Source organism: Marasmius oreades, chromosome 11 (genome assembly GCF_018924745.1).
Source record: "Marasmius oreades isolate 03SP1 chromosome 11, whole genome shotgun sequence".
Classification (NCBI taxonomy): Eukaryota; Fungi; Basidiomycota; class Agaricomycetes; order Agaricales; family Marasmiaceae; genus Marasmius; species Marasmius oreades.
The window spans coordinates 2353534-2367513 of record NC_057333.1 but is presented as its reverse complement, the minus strand read 5'-3'; the positions used below and the strand labels follow the sequence as shown (position 1 = coordinate 2367513).

General features: G+C 48.0%; 6 protein-coding genes across 6 annotated transcripts; 5 read left to right on the top strand and 1 right to left on the bottom strand.

The window, feature by feature from the left end:
- Nucleotides 1–74: 74 nt before the first annotated feature.
- E1B28_003584 (uncharacterized protein) lies at nucleotides 75–1415 on the top strand (the record flags this gene model as incomplete). The annotated part of the gene is made up of 4 exons (XM_043160578.1): nucleotides 75–146; nucleotides 203–370; nucleotides 428–673; nucleotides 738–1415. The coding sequence occupies 4 exons, from the start codon at nucleotides 75–77 to the stop codon at nucleotides 1413–1415; spliced, it is 1164 nt and encodes a 387-aa protein (XP_043002535.1).
- A 613-nt stretch (nucleotides 1416–2028) lies between these two features.
- On the top strand, nucleotides 2029–2497 carry E1B28_003583 (uncharacterized protein; the record flags this gene model as incomplete). Its single annotated transcript, XM_043160577.1, has 2 exons — nucleotides 2029–2287; nucleotides 2346–2497. The coding sequence occupies 2 exons, from the start codon at nucleotides 2029–2031 to the stop codon at nucleotides 2495–2497; spliced, it is 411 nt and encodes a 136-aa protein (XP_043002534.1).
- Nucleotides 2498–2996: 499 nt separating this feature from the next.
- On the bottom strand, nucleotides 2997–6687 carry E1B28_003582 (uncharacterized protein; the record flags this gene model as incomplete). The annotated part of the gene is made up of 11 exons (XM_043160576.1): nucleotides 2997–3079; nucleotides 3139–4313; nucleotides 4379–4670; nucleotides 4750–5031; nucleotides 5099–5518; nucleotides 5571–5814; nucleotides 5878–5928; nucleotides 5990–6139; nucleotides 6212–6250; nucleotides 6311–6484; nucleotides 6547–6687. The coding sequence occupies 11 exons, from the start codon at nucleotides 6685–6687 to the stop codon at nucleotides 2997–2999; spliced, it is 3051 nt and encodes a 1016-aa protein (XP_043002533.1).
- A 927-nt stretch (nucleotides 6688–7614) lies between these two features.
- On the top strand, nucleotides 7615–8343 carry E1B28_003581 (uncharacterized protein). The gene is made up of 3 exons (XM_043160575.1): nucleotides 7615–7841; nucleotides 7907–8134; nucleotides 8192–8343. Exons 2-3 carry the CDS (start codon nucleotides 7908–7910, stop codon nucleotides 8271–8273), a joined length of 309 nt encoding a protein of 102 aa, XP_043002532.1. The 5' UTR covers nucleotides 7615–7841; nucleotide 7907; the 3' UTR covers nucleotides 8274–8343.
- A 228-nt stretch (nucleotides 8344–8571) lies between these two features.
- Nucleotides 8572–9236, top strand: E1B28_003580 (uncharacterized protein). The gene is made up of 3 exons (XM_043160574.1): nucleotides 8572–8624; nucleotides 8704–8970; nucleotides 9046–9236. The coding sequence occupies exons 1-3, from the start codon at nucleotides 8611–8613 to the stop codon at nucleotides 9131–9133; spliced, it is 369 nt and encodes a 122-aa protein (XP_043002531.1). The 5' UTR covers nucleotides 8572–8610; the 3' UTR covers nucleotides 9134–9236.
- A 1515-nt stretch (nucleotides 9237–10751) lies between these two features.
- On the top strand, nucleotides 10752–11960 carry E1B28_003579 (uncharacterized protein; the record flags this gene model as incomplete). The annotated part of the gene is made up of 3 exons (XM_043160573.1): nucleotides 10752–10775; nucleotides 10828–11084; nucleotides 11714–11960. 3 exons carry the CDS (start codon nucleotides 10752–10754, stop codon nucleotides 11958–11960), a joined length of 528 nt encoding a protein of 175 aa, XP_043002530.1.
- Nucleotides 11961–13980: the final 2020 nt, after the last annotated feature.

The following is a 13980-nucleotide window of genomic DNA, read 5'->3' as shown; positions in this document are numbered from 1 at the left end:
CCTCCTAGCAAGTCTGATACACGTTTTGCGTGTCCGATATCCAGTGGCAAGACAGCGAAAAAAACACATCAGCAATGAAGCGAGACCACCGAGCTTTGAATTTGACTGTCGCTACACCGAACACTAGGAATAAGTGGGGGAGCCAGGTTCGTTTTCTCCTACGTGTTTGCTTTGGTGCTAAACCCAGCTTCGCCTCTTCCAGAACTACCGTTCAAACAACCGGGATATCTCAAACTTCAACTACGCGTCACCTACTGTCGTTCCTCCACCTTCCGCAATACCCACCATCGGTTCTATGAACAGCGACGATAGTACTCCTACTCTTACCACCATCAAAAAGTCTCTACCGCCTCTTTCATGCGCGGATAATGTGCGTATGAATCAGTTTTTCTGCTCGATAAATGCTCACACACCTGTTAACTTGTAGGATTCTGTTTACTCTCAAGATAGCGCATGCATTATCCTTCCACCATCAAAAAAAGTCGCAGACGCCACTCCGAAGACTGCCTTGACATTTGCCGCGATCTGGGATCCAGACGGTGGATTCACGACCATTTCAGGCAATCAGTTGTTGAGTAATAGTAACAATGGGACATCCATATACGGCGGCGGTGGTCTCGTTGACGACGATGAAGAATATGGAAATGGACATCCGGATTGCGAACCTCATCTCGTGCGTGTTTTCTTTTTGTTAAAGATCTTGGTATCTCACTGAGAGTAATTTACTTTGATAACAGCCCTCACGGTTTTCCGTAACCACAACGTCAACGTCCAACTACATCAATGTCGATTTTGGAGAGGAAGATCGTGAAGGCTGGAGTTGGACTGCAGGAAAAACTATGGACCCGTCCCGTTCCACCTCAGACTACCTTCGTCCTGGAGACCTTCATCCCGCCTGGGTTCCTCAAATATTCAATGCTGGTTATACGAAACCGAAATCATCATCCCGTGCATCGCCACTTAAACGTCCCGAGATTTCGGGACCATTCCAGCTCACGAGTTCTACGGCGTTGCCGACAGCGGTGAAGAGTGTTCAGAACGCGAACCATTACGGGTTTGAGTATGAGCGTCTGCCGCCTCCGCCTCCGTCACACCTACAACAACTTCCACCACGACCGCAACCACACCCGCTTGTTCGAAGAACCTCATCCGGAAATCAGCCTCGTTCGGGAAATCTATCTCGAAGCGCTACGGCTTCTCCAACTGGCTTGAAGAGAGCGAGGCTTCCTTCGGTGTTTGGGAAGCTTAAGAGGAGCCCTACTACTGGTCACATTCCCCCTCCTTCCTCGTCAGCGTCCCCGCCGTTGCCGGAGGCTTATGAGAACCCGATAAGGCAGGGTTGGGTTGTCGTGGATATGTCGAAGATGAAGATAGCGCCGGGAGGGCGGGTAGTGCATAAGGCGTCTACGTTGTAACGATATATTCTTCTTTGGTCTGCCGGTTCCTTCTTCAGTCGGCTGCCTGTCGCTGGTACTCGACACGCTTTCTCTTCATGCTTAGGCATTCATACCCGTCGTTATTCATCCTCATCCTCTCCCGTTGCTGGGCACGTTACCTACTACACTCCTTTAATTATTATGCTGATACACGTTCCTCTTCCTAGTCAGGTTTGTCTACTTGCTATAGAATAATGTATTTTTGATGTTGTACCCTGTATGCACTACTCTTGCTGTTGATACAGCACATTAATGTTACAGTAATGAACGACACGCCGAGAGGACCGAGAAGGGCGTACGAGCGCACCTAATTAAACGTGACCCCCTTCGTTCCTCGACATTCATTTGAAAGCTTTACGCTCCTTCTCATGCCTTCATCATCTCGATGCAAAAACCGAGAATGCACGAATAGCTACTAGTGTTGGTAAGTATGTATACTTGATTTAAATTATTTTTTTCTACTGCACGGTTTATTCGTGGTCTGAACGTTTTTCTAGAGGGCCCCATTCCGGCAGCGGCAACGGTGGTTTGGACAACATCGAATTGGAGCAGACTTTGCCCTCACGAGTTGGAATTCAATGGCTCGTCTACTATGAACCCGCTCGTGCTTGATCTATATCTTTCGTTTTTTCGACGGGTAGCCAATATTCTCAATCATTGGAGAGGCTCAAGGAGAAGTGGGAGATTACCAGACCTTGGCCGTGCAGCATGGTTTTGGATGGGAGACCTGTCAGGGTTAGTTTTGAAGGGATGTCCCGTTTGGGAGAAGGAGATTCAAGGAGGTTTCTTGAGAGGAGATTATGGTGGGGATGGCGAGCGTCTTATGAGTCGCGTTGTCAACACGTCTTTTGGTGGGTATCGAGCGGTCTCGAGACCTCCATTTCATCACTGACGACCAATATTGGTTAGGATTCAACGCAATTATCGAGAACGTCGACCTGCACAGAGCTAGACTCGTTACCAGACCTGGACGACTTCGTGGAAGGAAGCAGTTGTCGCCTCTCCCTCTTTCCTTTCCGGCACGTTTTGGAGCCATCGGATTTGTCGTCGTCGCCGCATGAGAGAAAGAAAGAAGGAAGTGACTGCGTTTGCTTACGCGTATTCCTTCGATCAGGGCATTGTTGGAAACGGACCCCTTTGTTACTCTGGACAGGAGCAGCAACAGTAGAGGCGGTTTGAATGCACCCAGGGAAGGGAACGTTTACTGTCTATGGAGGGCCCGATGTGGAAGATTAGAGGGATGGCAAGCATTGGGACGGTGTTTCGCATGAAGGCGTTCTCAGTGGACTCTAGGCGAGTTTTGGGTTTTTCTTCTTGTATTTCTACTTGTACTGAGATTTCTCCATCGCTCTTAGTGACCAAACCGTCTTCGTCGTTTGAAAATCTTCAAGATATCTCTGTACGACCGGTTATCCTCAGGTCTCAGCCCGAACCCCCGATGGGATGTCCTTGTTGAGTAAGTAAAGTATTATACATTTGTTGTCTGTTTGTTACAATTAACCTTCTTCTGAAGATATTACACTACTGTACATAAGGAGAAGCGCACGAGGAGGATCTATTTCAGTCAAACGACACCGGACAAGGAGGTAGATAGTCAGGACACCCGCCCACCCAAGAATGACTGGAACTTGTTTTGGCGGAAGCTACAGCGATGTCAAGGGTCAGCCCGAGCTCACAAAGGAAGGGCGAAACATAAACATACCCGCATTCCTCACCACCACATTCCCGGAAATGCTCTTCACAGCGGTATTACACGCCTTCTCCACTTCCGTCCCAGGTCCAGCAACACAAGCGAGCCTTTTCAAAACTGCCAATCCTCCCGCGTCTAAGATCTCTTTTCTAATCTTCTTCCCCCCACTACCGATATCTCCAAGTGAGCTGACGGCCATCGCGAGTTGGATTTGAATTGGAGCATAACCTCGGCCGCCACCACCGCCACCACCACCGCGATCATGTGGCCTCTGCTCAACCGTCATCCGAAGCGCAGATAACATCGAACTGATAATCCCAGCATCAACCAACGCTCTCTTCGCCCCCCCACTATAACCACTCCCACCTCCTCCTCCACCACCCCGCTCGGAATAGCTAAACCTCTGAATTGCGAATGCAAACGAATCCAACGCCTCAAGTTCACCAGGTGATAACACCCTAGGAAGTCTCACAAGGCCAGTTGCTACACCACCTTTGAGAAGCTCGTTTGCGATCCCCCCACTGTTCGGCCGCAAAAGACAACCAACGGCTCGAGCGGACCATTTGAGGATCTCTGGATGGCGCGATGTGGCCAGGAGGTAAGAGATGTAGGAGATACACCCTCCTCTTCCTTCCCCTCCTCCTCCGTCTCCGACTTTCAACGTCGAACTCGTGAGCTGTTTGGAGATTTGAAGGGATCGGGAGATTCGAGATATCAGGAATAGAGCCGAACATGTATCTCCCACTGGAATTCCGTTCGCATTGTACGAGCTATCCGCACGATGAGGAGGATGAGGAGGATGAGGAGGAGGAGATAGTACAGAGGAAGACGTAGTAGTAGTCCGGCGAAGGTACTCAACAACCCGCGATAAAACCTCCGGACTAGTAAAATACATCTCACAAATCTCATCACAATGGATAAGATTCCCCAAACACCACGCTGCATATCGCGCAACGATCCCCGAATGTCGTTTATGCTTATATCGCTTTCCTAATCCATATTTGAGGAACAACTTTGGTAATCCGCGTTTACAGAGCGTGGCGGAAACTTTCTTGTTTCGCATGCATGCTCGTGTTAGACACCAAGCGGAGAGGACGGATATGGATTCTGTGGGAGAGAGGAAGAGTTCCATGAGAGTTGGGTATGCGTTTAGGCGGTGGAGGATGGAAGAGCCTGTGGGGTCGTAGCTGTGTGGTTTCTCTGCCAATGAGTAACGGGCGAAATAGTAGTTGGAGGGATTAATGAGACATACGCAAGTGCTCCTAAACCTGTCAAAATCGGTATGAAAGCTTCCTCTTGATAACTTGGAGTCTCCAATCGAGTTTTGCGGAGCAGGGATACGATGATCGGTATCGTTCCGGCTGCGACGAATTTGGATATCACACTGTCCGTGTCGGATCCTCCTGATGTTGCTGAGCGGTAGATCTTTATAAGATACTCGTCGATCCGTCCTTGGTCTCTCTCTTGGACTACGGCATGTAGAGCACCTGCGAGAATGACGGGTCCTGCGTTGGCGTATACAGTGTAAGTGTTTGGGGCACGAGCTGAAGGCCGGGGCCAGGTATGGAAGGGGGTTTTCATGAGTTTGAGAGCTCAAAACCCAGAGAAAAAGAGCAAGCTTACTAGTATGACTATTGGCTCCTGATTCAGTTGTGGCTTGACTGAAATTGGTCATGGTAGATATTGATCTCCATCTAGGACGCTCCTGTACTAGGCTCGGAGTTCCAGCGGAGTCACGACTTGTATGTCGTTGAGTGGGTCCTGCACTCGATGATCTGAACACGCCGAAGCTGTTATCTACCTCCGCCGGATGAGGGTCACGAATAGAGCTCCTCGACGCCCTCGAGCTCAATGTTCGTCTGAGTGGATATGTGTCGTAGGGCATTTCGGGGTGTGGAGGTACCTCTGGGAAAAGAGTGTTTAGTTGAAAGGTCGGCCCGGGGCTTGGGATAGAAAAACCAAAACCTCTAACCTCTGACTCGACTGCTACCAGTGGATATATGTGCTTCCGAAAGCGGGGAAGACGAATCCTTCAGCGGATCCCTTCGAAGGGGAGAAAGTACTGCCCATGATGATGCGGAAGAATCGGTCGTCGTAGGTGTCGAATGGGTGACAGTTGTCGGTGTAGTATTCTCGGACAGAGTCCCCGTAGAGGGTGTGCTAGCGTCAGCACCAACAACGTTGTTTCTCCCACTTTCTGCAGGTAACGACGGTAATGGACGAATTCGGAGACCGGGGTTGGACGGTGTCAAAGTCGTCGAGGGCGATGTCATTAATAAGGGATTTGGATTGATGTTGGTGCGCCGGTACGCTGGTGGTGACGAAAAGCTTTCTCGAGTAGGAGGCATAGGACGGTTGACAAGTGATATGCTGTCGAGGCGCAATGGGGCTCCTATAGATGTTCAGAGGCTCGGTCGAAGGAAGTAATAAGTGTGTTAACTCACTTTCCAACCTGAGCTCTTCCCCCGGTGAGCCATTTGGCCACATCTTGACGATGATATCGAACGTAGGTCTAAATCTCGCTTCTGGATTCCACGACTCTTCTATAATGCTCCATATTCTATCTGTAAGTCCCGAGAACAAGGACTGCGAACGATCCGGCCGTCTTGGTCGAACATGATCAACTACCACCAAACGATACACATCTCTCCCGGGCAGATCTCCCCATGGCTGCACCGAGGTAAACACCTGACGAAGAACGAAATCGTTAAGTGTGGATAGAAGAGGTTAGGCTTAGAAAGCGACGCTCACCTCGTACGCACACATAGCGAAAGCGTAAACATCAGACGGTCGTGATATTGTCTATTGAAAATGGCTGTTTGGTTCGGTTCCGCTGAAATACATAAGATTGTTATCACTGTACCTTGTTCCACGCTTCAGGACTGTAGTATCGATGTGATCCTTGGCTTCGGCTAGATTGAATTTCGTTCATTTCGTAGTCGGCTACACAAGCTCGGCCGTCATCTGCGACCAATATATTCGAAGGTTTGAGATTGCCGTGAAGGATGCCACACTATAGATCAGAACCATGGGTTATCATCAGCTTGAACGTGTGTTTTGCGGCTCCGTGAATGGTAATAACTACCTGGTGCAAATACCGCATCCCAGAAGCAATATCTCCAGCCTAGAAACAAGAACAAGTTGAGAGCTTGGGGGCAACCTTGAGATCAACTGAGAAACTTACGAGCTGGCGACGATCTGAGAGAGGGTTCGCAGAGAGATAACGAACGACATTTCCAGATCGGTGGTGTTCCGATACCACGAAAAGAGGGTCTGCATATTGGTCGGAGAGGCCAATGATTTTCAATACGTTTGGGTGGTCCAAGGAAAGCCAGGTTCTATGGTGTTTATAGAGAAGCTTCAATGAGGCGGAAGAAGAAGGTAAACAATCGCATCGCCAAGGGCTTCTTAAGAACTCACCTGAGGAGTAACATTGTGCGATAGAATCTTGACTACCACCGTTCCAGCTCTCTGCTCATTGTCCATGCTTGCTATGTATACACAACCTCGTTCATCGAGAGCTTTAGACAAGTCGATGTCAACATCTTCGGGGCGTATCATGTAGATACTGGGAGAGGTGTAGAATGCGCATGTTCATAGGATAACGTCTTGACAATTCAACATGTGTTTTGTTTATCATCATCATGATATGCATGTGGTGATGACCCGTACCGTGAGATAGTATTCGAGAAAGTCTGCCATCCGGACTGCTAAAGCGTTAGCCCGACTGGAGTGCAGACGCACGTTCCACGAACGTTGTAAACGGTCAAAGTTACGGTACCGGTTGAAGCATATGGGAATTTCGGGTTTTTCAAAGAGTACCAGCGATTTGACAGCGATCGGTGTACCTTCGGATGTCTCGGGGTCGAGTAAATTGGCTTTTGAATATCGGATGTTGCTGTTGGAAGTCCTGAGAGAACATGATGGATACCACGACAACCGAGTTTAGAGTTACCTCGATGCCTATTTGTTTCTAAATTCGGTTGGGGCACATGACCAAATGTGACACTTGCCATGGAGTCAAGATGCTGGGTTGGCATCAGCTAAGCGCGGTCGAACTACCTGGAAGTCTACAGAGGCTGAGCTGTCTGGACTCTGGAAAGCCACCTGCGCACCATCTAGTGGATAGGCATCCCCTGATTGGCTGATGCTGGTGGTTACCTCGATCCTGATCCGGCGGACTTTCCAGAGACACTGAACGGCTCGGCACGAACTGACAGCGAGTACTTAGATTGCAAGGTCTGGCAAGTCTGCCGGATCAGGTGAGATAGTACAGTATCTTCTCGGGGCGGCGGCGGCGGCAACGACAACTTTTTCCCTCTTTCCGACTGGTCGGCATTTAGCGTCTAATTCTCATCAGAGATTTCAAAGAAAAGATCTAGATGAGCTCTTGTCCCTACATTACGTTGAGCTTGACGTAGTTATGCCTTATCTTATCTTATCTAAAAGTCCAACCCCGAAAGATGAAAATTAAAAAAAAAACAAACTGGCTCTTCACCGGCACCGGTCACCCACCATAATATTCAAGCCTGTCAATTGACTACAGACACACCACATTCCTAGTTCTGCTCAAAAGCAAACGACGGAGCTTAGCTTTCCACTAGGAACTTCGGCGCTTCAACGGTGCCTTTGTGGCGTTTTGGGCACGCCTCATGTTCACACAGTTCCTAGATATAGTCACCTTCCATCGATAACGACTCCATCACAGAAACCATGTATGTCGTCCTTTACTCAGCCTCAAATTGAATTTATTGATCCTCACTTTCACTGCCATTGATAGTATGAGGCCACCGGGTGAACATGAATCAAAGATCGTCGAAGGCGATGTCGCCGATGCCTTAGAGGACAACAAAAAGACCACGACGTCGGCGGAAAGGAAGGACGAGACTGAGAGTCATGGTGTTGTCAAGGGCCAGGCCGATCCCAAAGATGTCAAGGCCGATGAAAGGAAGCAGGAGGCGGAGGAGGAGGAGGAAGACGACGATGACGACGAGCCACAACCCCCGGGGTGAGTAATGGTATAACTATCGGTTATTGAATATCTATCAACTGATGCCCGTTATAGTTATAGAAACAGGGCACCTATGTCATACAACTCCTCAGGAGTTAAGAGACCATATACTCCAGGAAGACCTCAGGGACATTAACTTTTTGGAATAAAGCTCGTTGTACCGTGACTTGTTATGATTAAAGAAGAATCCAGATCGTCTCATTTTCAAGTTATCGTTCCCTGTCCTATAGCAAGATTTACGGCCCTGCGAACGCCCAGCTTCAAACGTCACAGCCCATGGCGGCCATATTTGATGTTCTCCACCCAGCTTCTGTATTCTTTTCGCAGAGCGTCAGCGCTTGAACCCACGTTTCATTAAGATCTCAATGCTGTAATTGGCGTCTAAGCCCCCACCCGCCCTGCTCATCGCCCCTCCATAGAAGACTCAGAACCATCATCACTCCGTCACCCCACGTTCTCATCCATCCCCCATCATGTCAGAAACTAGGTGTGTAAATCCCCACTCGTCACTCTCATCCGGAGCACATAATTGACTTGACCGATAATTTTCTCGAATGCACTTGAAGTCCTCTTCGTCCCGCACAACGCGAAGAATTTGAACAATTAAAGACGGCCGAAGACGAAGCGGTTGACGCAGACAACGCTACAGAAGAAAAGACAGATACTGCGACCCCAGAACCCGCGGAAGGTGGCAGATATGTATCTGAAGCTGAAGATGTTCAAACTCGTCATAAGTCCACAGATATGAGCGACGAGGATCGCAAGGAGGCAGGAGAGCTTGAAGAGAACGTTAAAAATGACCGTGACGGCGACGACGAACCGCAACCGCCTCAGTGGGTGACAGTCTATATGATTCATTTACGACGATTTAAACACTCGGTTTTTGAATTGTTTTTTTATCTTGCCAGTTTTCCCAGACGTGCGCCGGTAACTCCCAATTCCTCTGGCAGTAATAAGCCTTTCAAGCCTGTTAAACTAGTCAAATCCGGAAAATAACGCGCTTCTGCATGTTCTGAGCTCACCGGGGTTTGTTGTATGGGAAATATTTGCTTTACTTTACTACTGCTTTCATGTTTTCGCGTTATTGGAGCAATTTTACAGCTATTTGCGTAGAGCTTGTCACTCGCCCGGTTTTTTTTGACAATAATAAAACCTTGTACATACTGAACGACTTGTTGAAATTCATCCCCTCCCTTGTCTCAAATCCGCTCCCTTCGGCACTCCGGCTCCACCGGCCATCCCGTCCATCTTGTGGCCTCCATAAGTCGCTTATCCGGTTGGCGGGCAATAAAAGAGGCCGGATAAAACCTGAATGGGTGCCAGTGGAGGCCGAGGAACTGAGCAGCCGGTGTGCGCCGAAGGGAGCGGGTTCGGGGGAAGGAGAGATTTTATGTATTCTCAGTAACACAGGGTAATATGGCGAAAAAGCCGGACCAGTAACTTGTTGGGGACTTGTGGGAAAACCTGACAATTATCTAAAAATGTACTGACAAAATGACGAATGGGACTTTGTTAGTCTTTTCACGCAATTTCCGAGCAATTTACCAGGAATTCACGGCACACAAGTAGGGAGATTTCGGGCTTCAGAAAATCAGACCATATACGGACAAATCACCGATGGTCGCTTTTTGCTCATGCGCCCGCTTCGCCGCTCTTCCCTTCGCTGCTTCTGCAGCTCTATTCGCATCGATAAGCGTGTCAATTTGGCCTGAATTGATAATGGGAGGATTTACATTCGAGAGGATAGGGAAAAGCTGTCTATTTGACTCCAAGTTCTCTCAATGCATCCGCCTCCTCAAAACTCTAATAGGTCTCCAGCAACGACCCACGCCCGGACCCAGTAGACAGGCTCCCAGGCTCTTTGCTGGGGAATCCGCAAGCTCTACGCCGTCAGCAGCTCCCTCAGCCCTCTCTCTCCTGGTGAAGTACAGAAATAACGAATGATTTCGAATTCTTCTGGCCCGCGGCACACAGGTAATAATTCGAGTATTGAAATTGTCTGTTATGTCCTATATGGCGTGTCAGCAGCATGTATGCACTGAACTAGAGTGACGCACCCGTTAATAATTACTCCTTCCTTCCGTAACGTCTTGATTATCGTGGCTACCTATCTTCAGGTTCCTAAGGTTGATGTGATGAGGATGAAAGGGAGCATCATTCAGAGGGTCGTCGACGCTGTGAACGGGGCCAGCGTTCACTGCGTCAACGACACCCTGTGATGAGGTGGTGAGAGGTCAAGAGGAGACGGTCACACTGGTGTAACATGCCCCCAGTGGGCGCCATGAACAATAATTTCACCAAGTCCAGCGAAAGGCAGCTTGTGAATTTTGGGTGACTTCTCGGTACTTTTCAGTAAATTCTGTAGACACACAATTCGCGAGAGGAAAGAAAAGGAGCTGGCTAATTTCAAGGGAATTCTCAGAACTTGTCACAAAAATGAACAATTCCCCACTTGGGTATTTTTCCATTTCACGCTGTGTAAGTTGTTCGGTATGTACAAGTTTTATTATCTTCAAAAAAAATCCGGGAGTGACAAGGTATATGCAAATAGCTGTAATCTCTATGCTTGCGGAACTTTTGTGACGAGGGAGATTTCACAATGCTATATTCGGCAATGTCGTTGGTCTTGAGCGGCAAGGTATGCCGCGCATTGCGGGAAGATGCACCGGTACCGGAGTTCTCCGGGACAGTCTCCGAACTTAAACAACACCCTTTCCACTGCAGATGAAGAAACTATCAAACGGGTTGAAGAGGTCGCCCAGAGGAAAGGCTTCAGTATGGCCAAAGTTGCGTTGTCATGGGTCGCTGCAAAGACTGTCAGCCCGGTTGTCGGGATATCGTCGGAACAGCGGATCGAGGAGAATGTGGTTGATGGTATCGAGTTGACGGAAGAGGAGATGAAGTATCTGGAGGAACCGTATGTGCCCAAGGTAGTCAGAGGACACAAGTAAGCAGCGTTGTCGGAAGTATGAAAGTACTCCTCGAGTGCATGTCATTAGGGTTTTCCATCTATACATCTTTCTCATCGATATCGCCTTCAAAGCACCTCAGGCTGGAGTTTGACAGCCACGTAAAGGCCTGTCAGGCCCCCAAAAAAGCCGTGAGAAAGGGGCCTCAGAGGCCTTCTACGGCATCCACAATTCCAAGTCATCGTGTGTCACGGCTCTACCCCCTCCTACTTACTCCTGCATTCTGCTTCGCCGCTTCCTTGGTTTTTTGTTTTCCTCCATCCCTCACACCCTCTACCGTCAATATGGGACAGAAGAGGCGAACACTATCCTAGAACGCCTCTCACAATTTCAAGTCATCGCATGTCACGGCTCTACCTCCTTACTCCCACATTCCGCTTCGCCGCTTCCTTAAATTTTTTGTTTTCCCCTATCGCTCGCATCCTCTACCGTCAATATGGGACGGAAGAGGTGAACTTCATCCTCCAATAACGTCTGGGTACTGTAGAAATCACCCAGTGAATTTCGGAATTTGACTCAGGTCGTGCTTACTAAAACCTACCGGTATGTGGAACTTTTTTTTTCTTATTTGACCTTACCCTCTATACTTATTCACAATTCTCTTAAGGTCCCTGCATCAAGTCTACCGTAAAGTGATAGCCGTACTAGTTGTGGTGGTTACCGGGTTGGATGTGCTAGTGGAGGTAGTAGAATCCAAAGCGCCGTTGGCGGGCATGCTTGTGCTGGAGGTGATGATGAGGGAGGTATCCGCGCTACCACCGTTTGAGGAAGAAGAACCCGAGGGCCCTCCACCACCACCACCACCACCACTGAGCGACCCAACACCCCGTGGAATCTCTGCTCCATCCGGTTAAGTCATTTCAGGTGGAGGTACAGAGTTACGGTTCGAATCTGCTATAGTATGTGGATACTTCTGGACAGGTGAAGTCGGCGATATTGACCCAATGTCAAGACCGCGAAAACCGACAACAACTTGTTATGTCATTATCGGTCCTGTGTTGGTAGTCTAGTACATACTATTCAATGTAATACAGTGTATTTGAATAAATATTAAGCACCTAAATGAGCAGAAGCCTACTCAAATCTGGTTTGTGAATACTCCTCCGAAATTTCCGTGAAAAACATAAAACTGGTGTTCTCCTCGTCTTAATTTTGTCAGCTCCGCTTGACTGCTTGGTTTTTCAGCAGAAATCACGATTATCCATGCACCTTTTTGTTCAACCAATATCGAAGTTATCCAGAGTGAAATGACTTGATCTCCGAAAATCCAGGTAACATAAGTATATATGCTAGTAGCTAATGACTGTACACCAAATGCTATTGCCTTTCAGAGGCCGGTCAAGGGGACTTAGCGAGTATCAAACTATATATTTGAAATCTACGAATAGCTGTTGTGGACAACCTTTACAAAGAATATCAGTATCTTACCCGCTATACTTAATACGACAATCCTGCTCACTGAACGGTGCACTCAAAATCTTACTTTTTCGTTAGCTATATTCTGAGCATCCGTTTGTCTCCAAATGCTTATAGATGATTCATATTATATAACCAATGTATTTCCCAGCAGGAATAGATGACTGGGTGAGTATTACATGTAACACGTCAACAACTTATGTCGCGGCAAGTCTCCTAAAAGTTCCGGTGAGCCGATGAGCTGGTCCCAAGTTTTGGTCGCTCGATTTAGTTTCTTTACTAGTTAAACCAGTCTGAATTGGTTTTATTTCACACTAGGCATGTAAAAATAAGTGTGCTCACCCATGAATGTCCAAGAATATCAAAGTTGATTGGCAACTGTCCCTTAGTGGATTATGCAACCAGTCGCCGAATGCCATGAAGATACAACGCACTGGCCGAAAATATTCAATGGTCAAGATAAATACTGTGAGGAACAGATGTAATAATAAAAGCAATTTCACGCACCGTGAAGAGTTGCTTGCATGCACGCCATGGCCTAGATTATTCTGGGTTGGGTGTAGGAATTATTTATCCAAAACAGCACCGTAGTACATCCGAATTCTCAGTGCGTCAATGACAATTTGTTGAGAGATTCTTGAAGATTTTATGAAGTGGTCAGTCAACAAAAGTAAAGTGATAGATTTATTTCTACATAGTTCCTGAGCCTGCTGGTTTCCACGAGTGATGGCGGTATGGTACTGTCGGTGGCTGAACTTGTGTCTTCAAGGCTGTAAAAATGCTGGTGAAGTCAAGGATAGGAGGAGAGTAGAGATTGAGTGAGCAGCGTGGAGGAACAGATGCATGTGGTAGTAGAGAGAGGTAGATAGTTCTAACATTCATGCGCACCACATCAGGCCGTCAGGCTTCAAGCTTCAGGGTCTTCATCATGCTAGAATTGTCGAAATATGTGAATATTGAACAGGGCAAGGTCAAATTACAAAACGAATTACTGAAAGTGCGAGCACGTATCAGGACACTGTAGCAGCTTGATTTCTGGGAATTCGATGTGATTACATGTTGTTGGAGGTAGAGTTTTTACATCTTCTGTTCCACATAAATTGTGGAGGATGCAAGGGTTAAAACTTAGAGGGGAACAAGAACGATGGAGCGGAAGTAGCAGCTAGTATTGATATTGAGCCGTAGCACTTTACAGCCACAAATTCGAGGATATGTCAGGTGGTTTCCGTGCACAGTACCCAGGTGTAGTTAGAGATAAAATTTGCATATTCTGACTGTGGAGGACACGAGGGATAGAGGGAAAAAGGCAGCGGTGAAGGAGGATATGTGCGAGTCGTAGGAGCAGGTAGAGCCGTGACATGTGGTGCCTTGGAAACTTTGGCGGCGTAGAAGACCTCTAAGGCCCCTTTCTCACGGCTTTTTTGGGGGCCTGACAGGCCTTTACGTGGCTGTCAAACT

Bases quoted from the DNA above. Each gene is read 5' to 3' on its own strand.
- E1B28_003580 (XM_043160574.1), top strand. The intron at 8,971-9,045 runs GTGGGTGACAGT...TTATCTTGCCAG, and splicing joins GACGAACCGCAACCGCCTCA to TTTTCCCAGACGTGCGCCGG.
- E1B28_003581 (XM_043160575.1), top strand. From the start codon at position 7,908: ATGAGGCCACCGGGTGAACATGAATCAAAGATCGTCGAAGGCGATGTC. The intron at 8,135-8,191 runs GTGAGTAATGGT...TGCCCGTTATAG, and splicing joins GACGAGCCACAACCCCCGGG to TTATAGAAACAGGGCACCTA.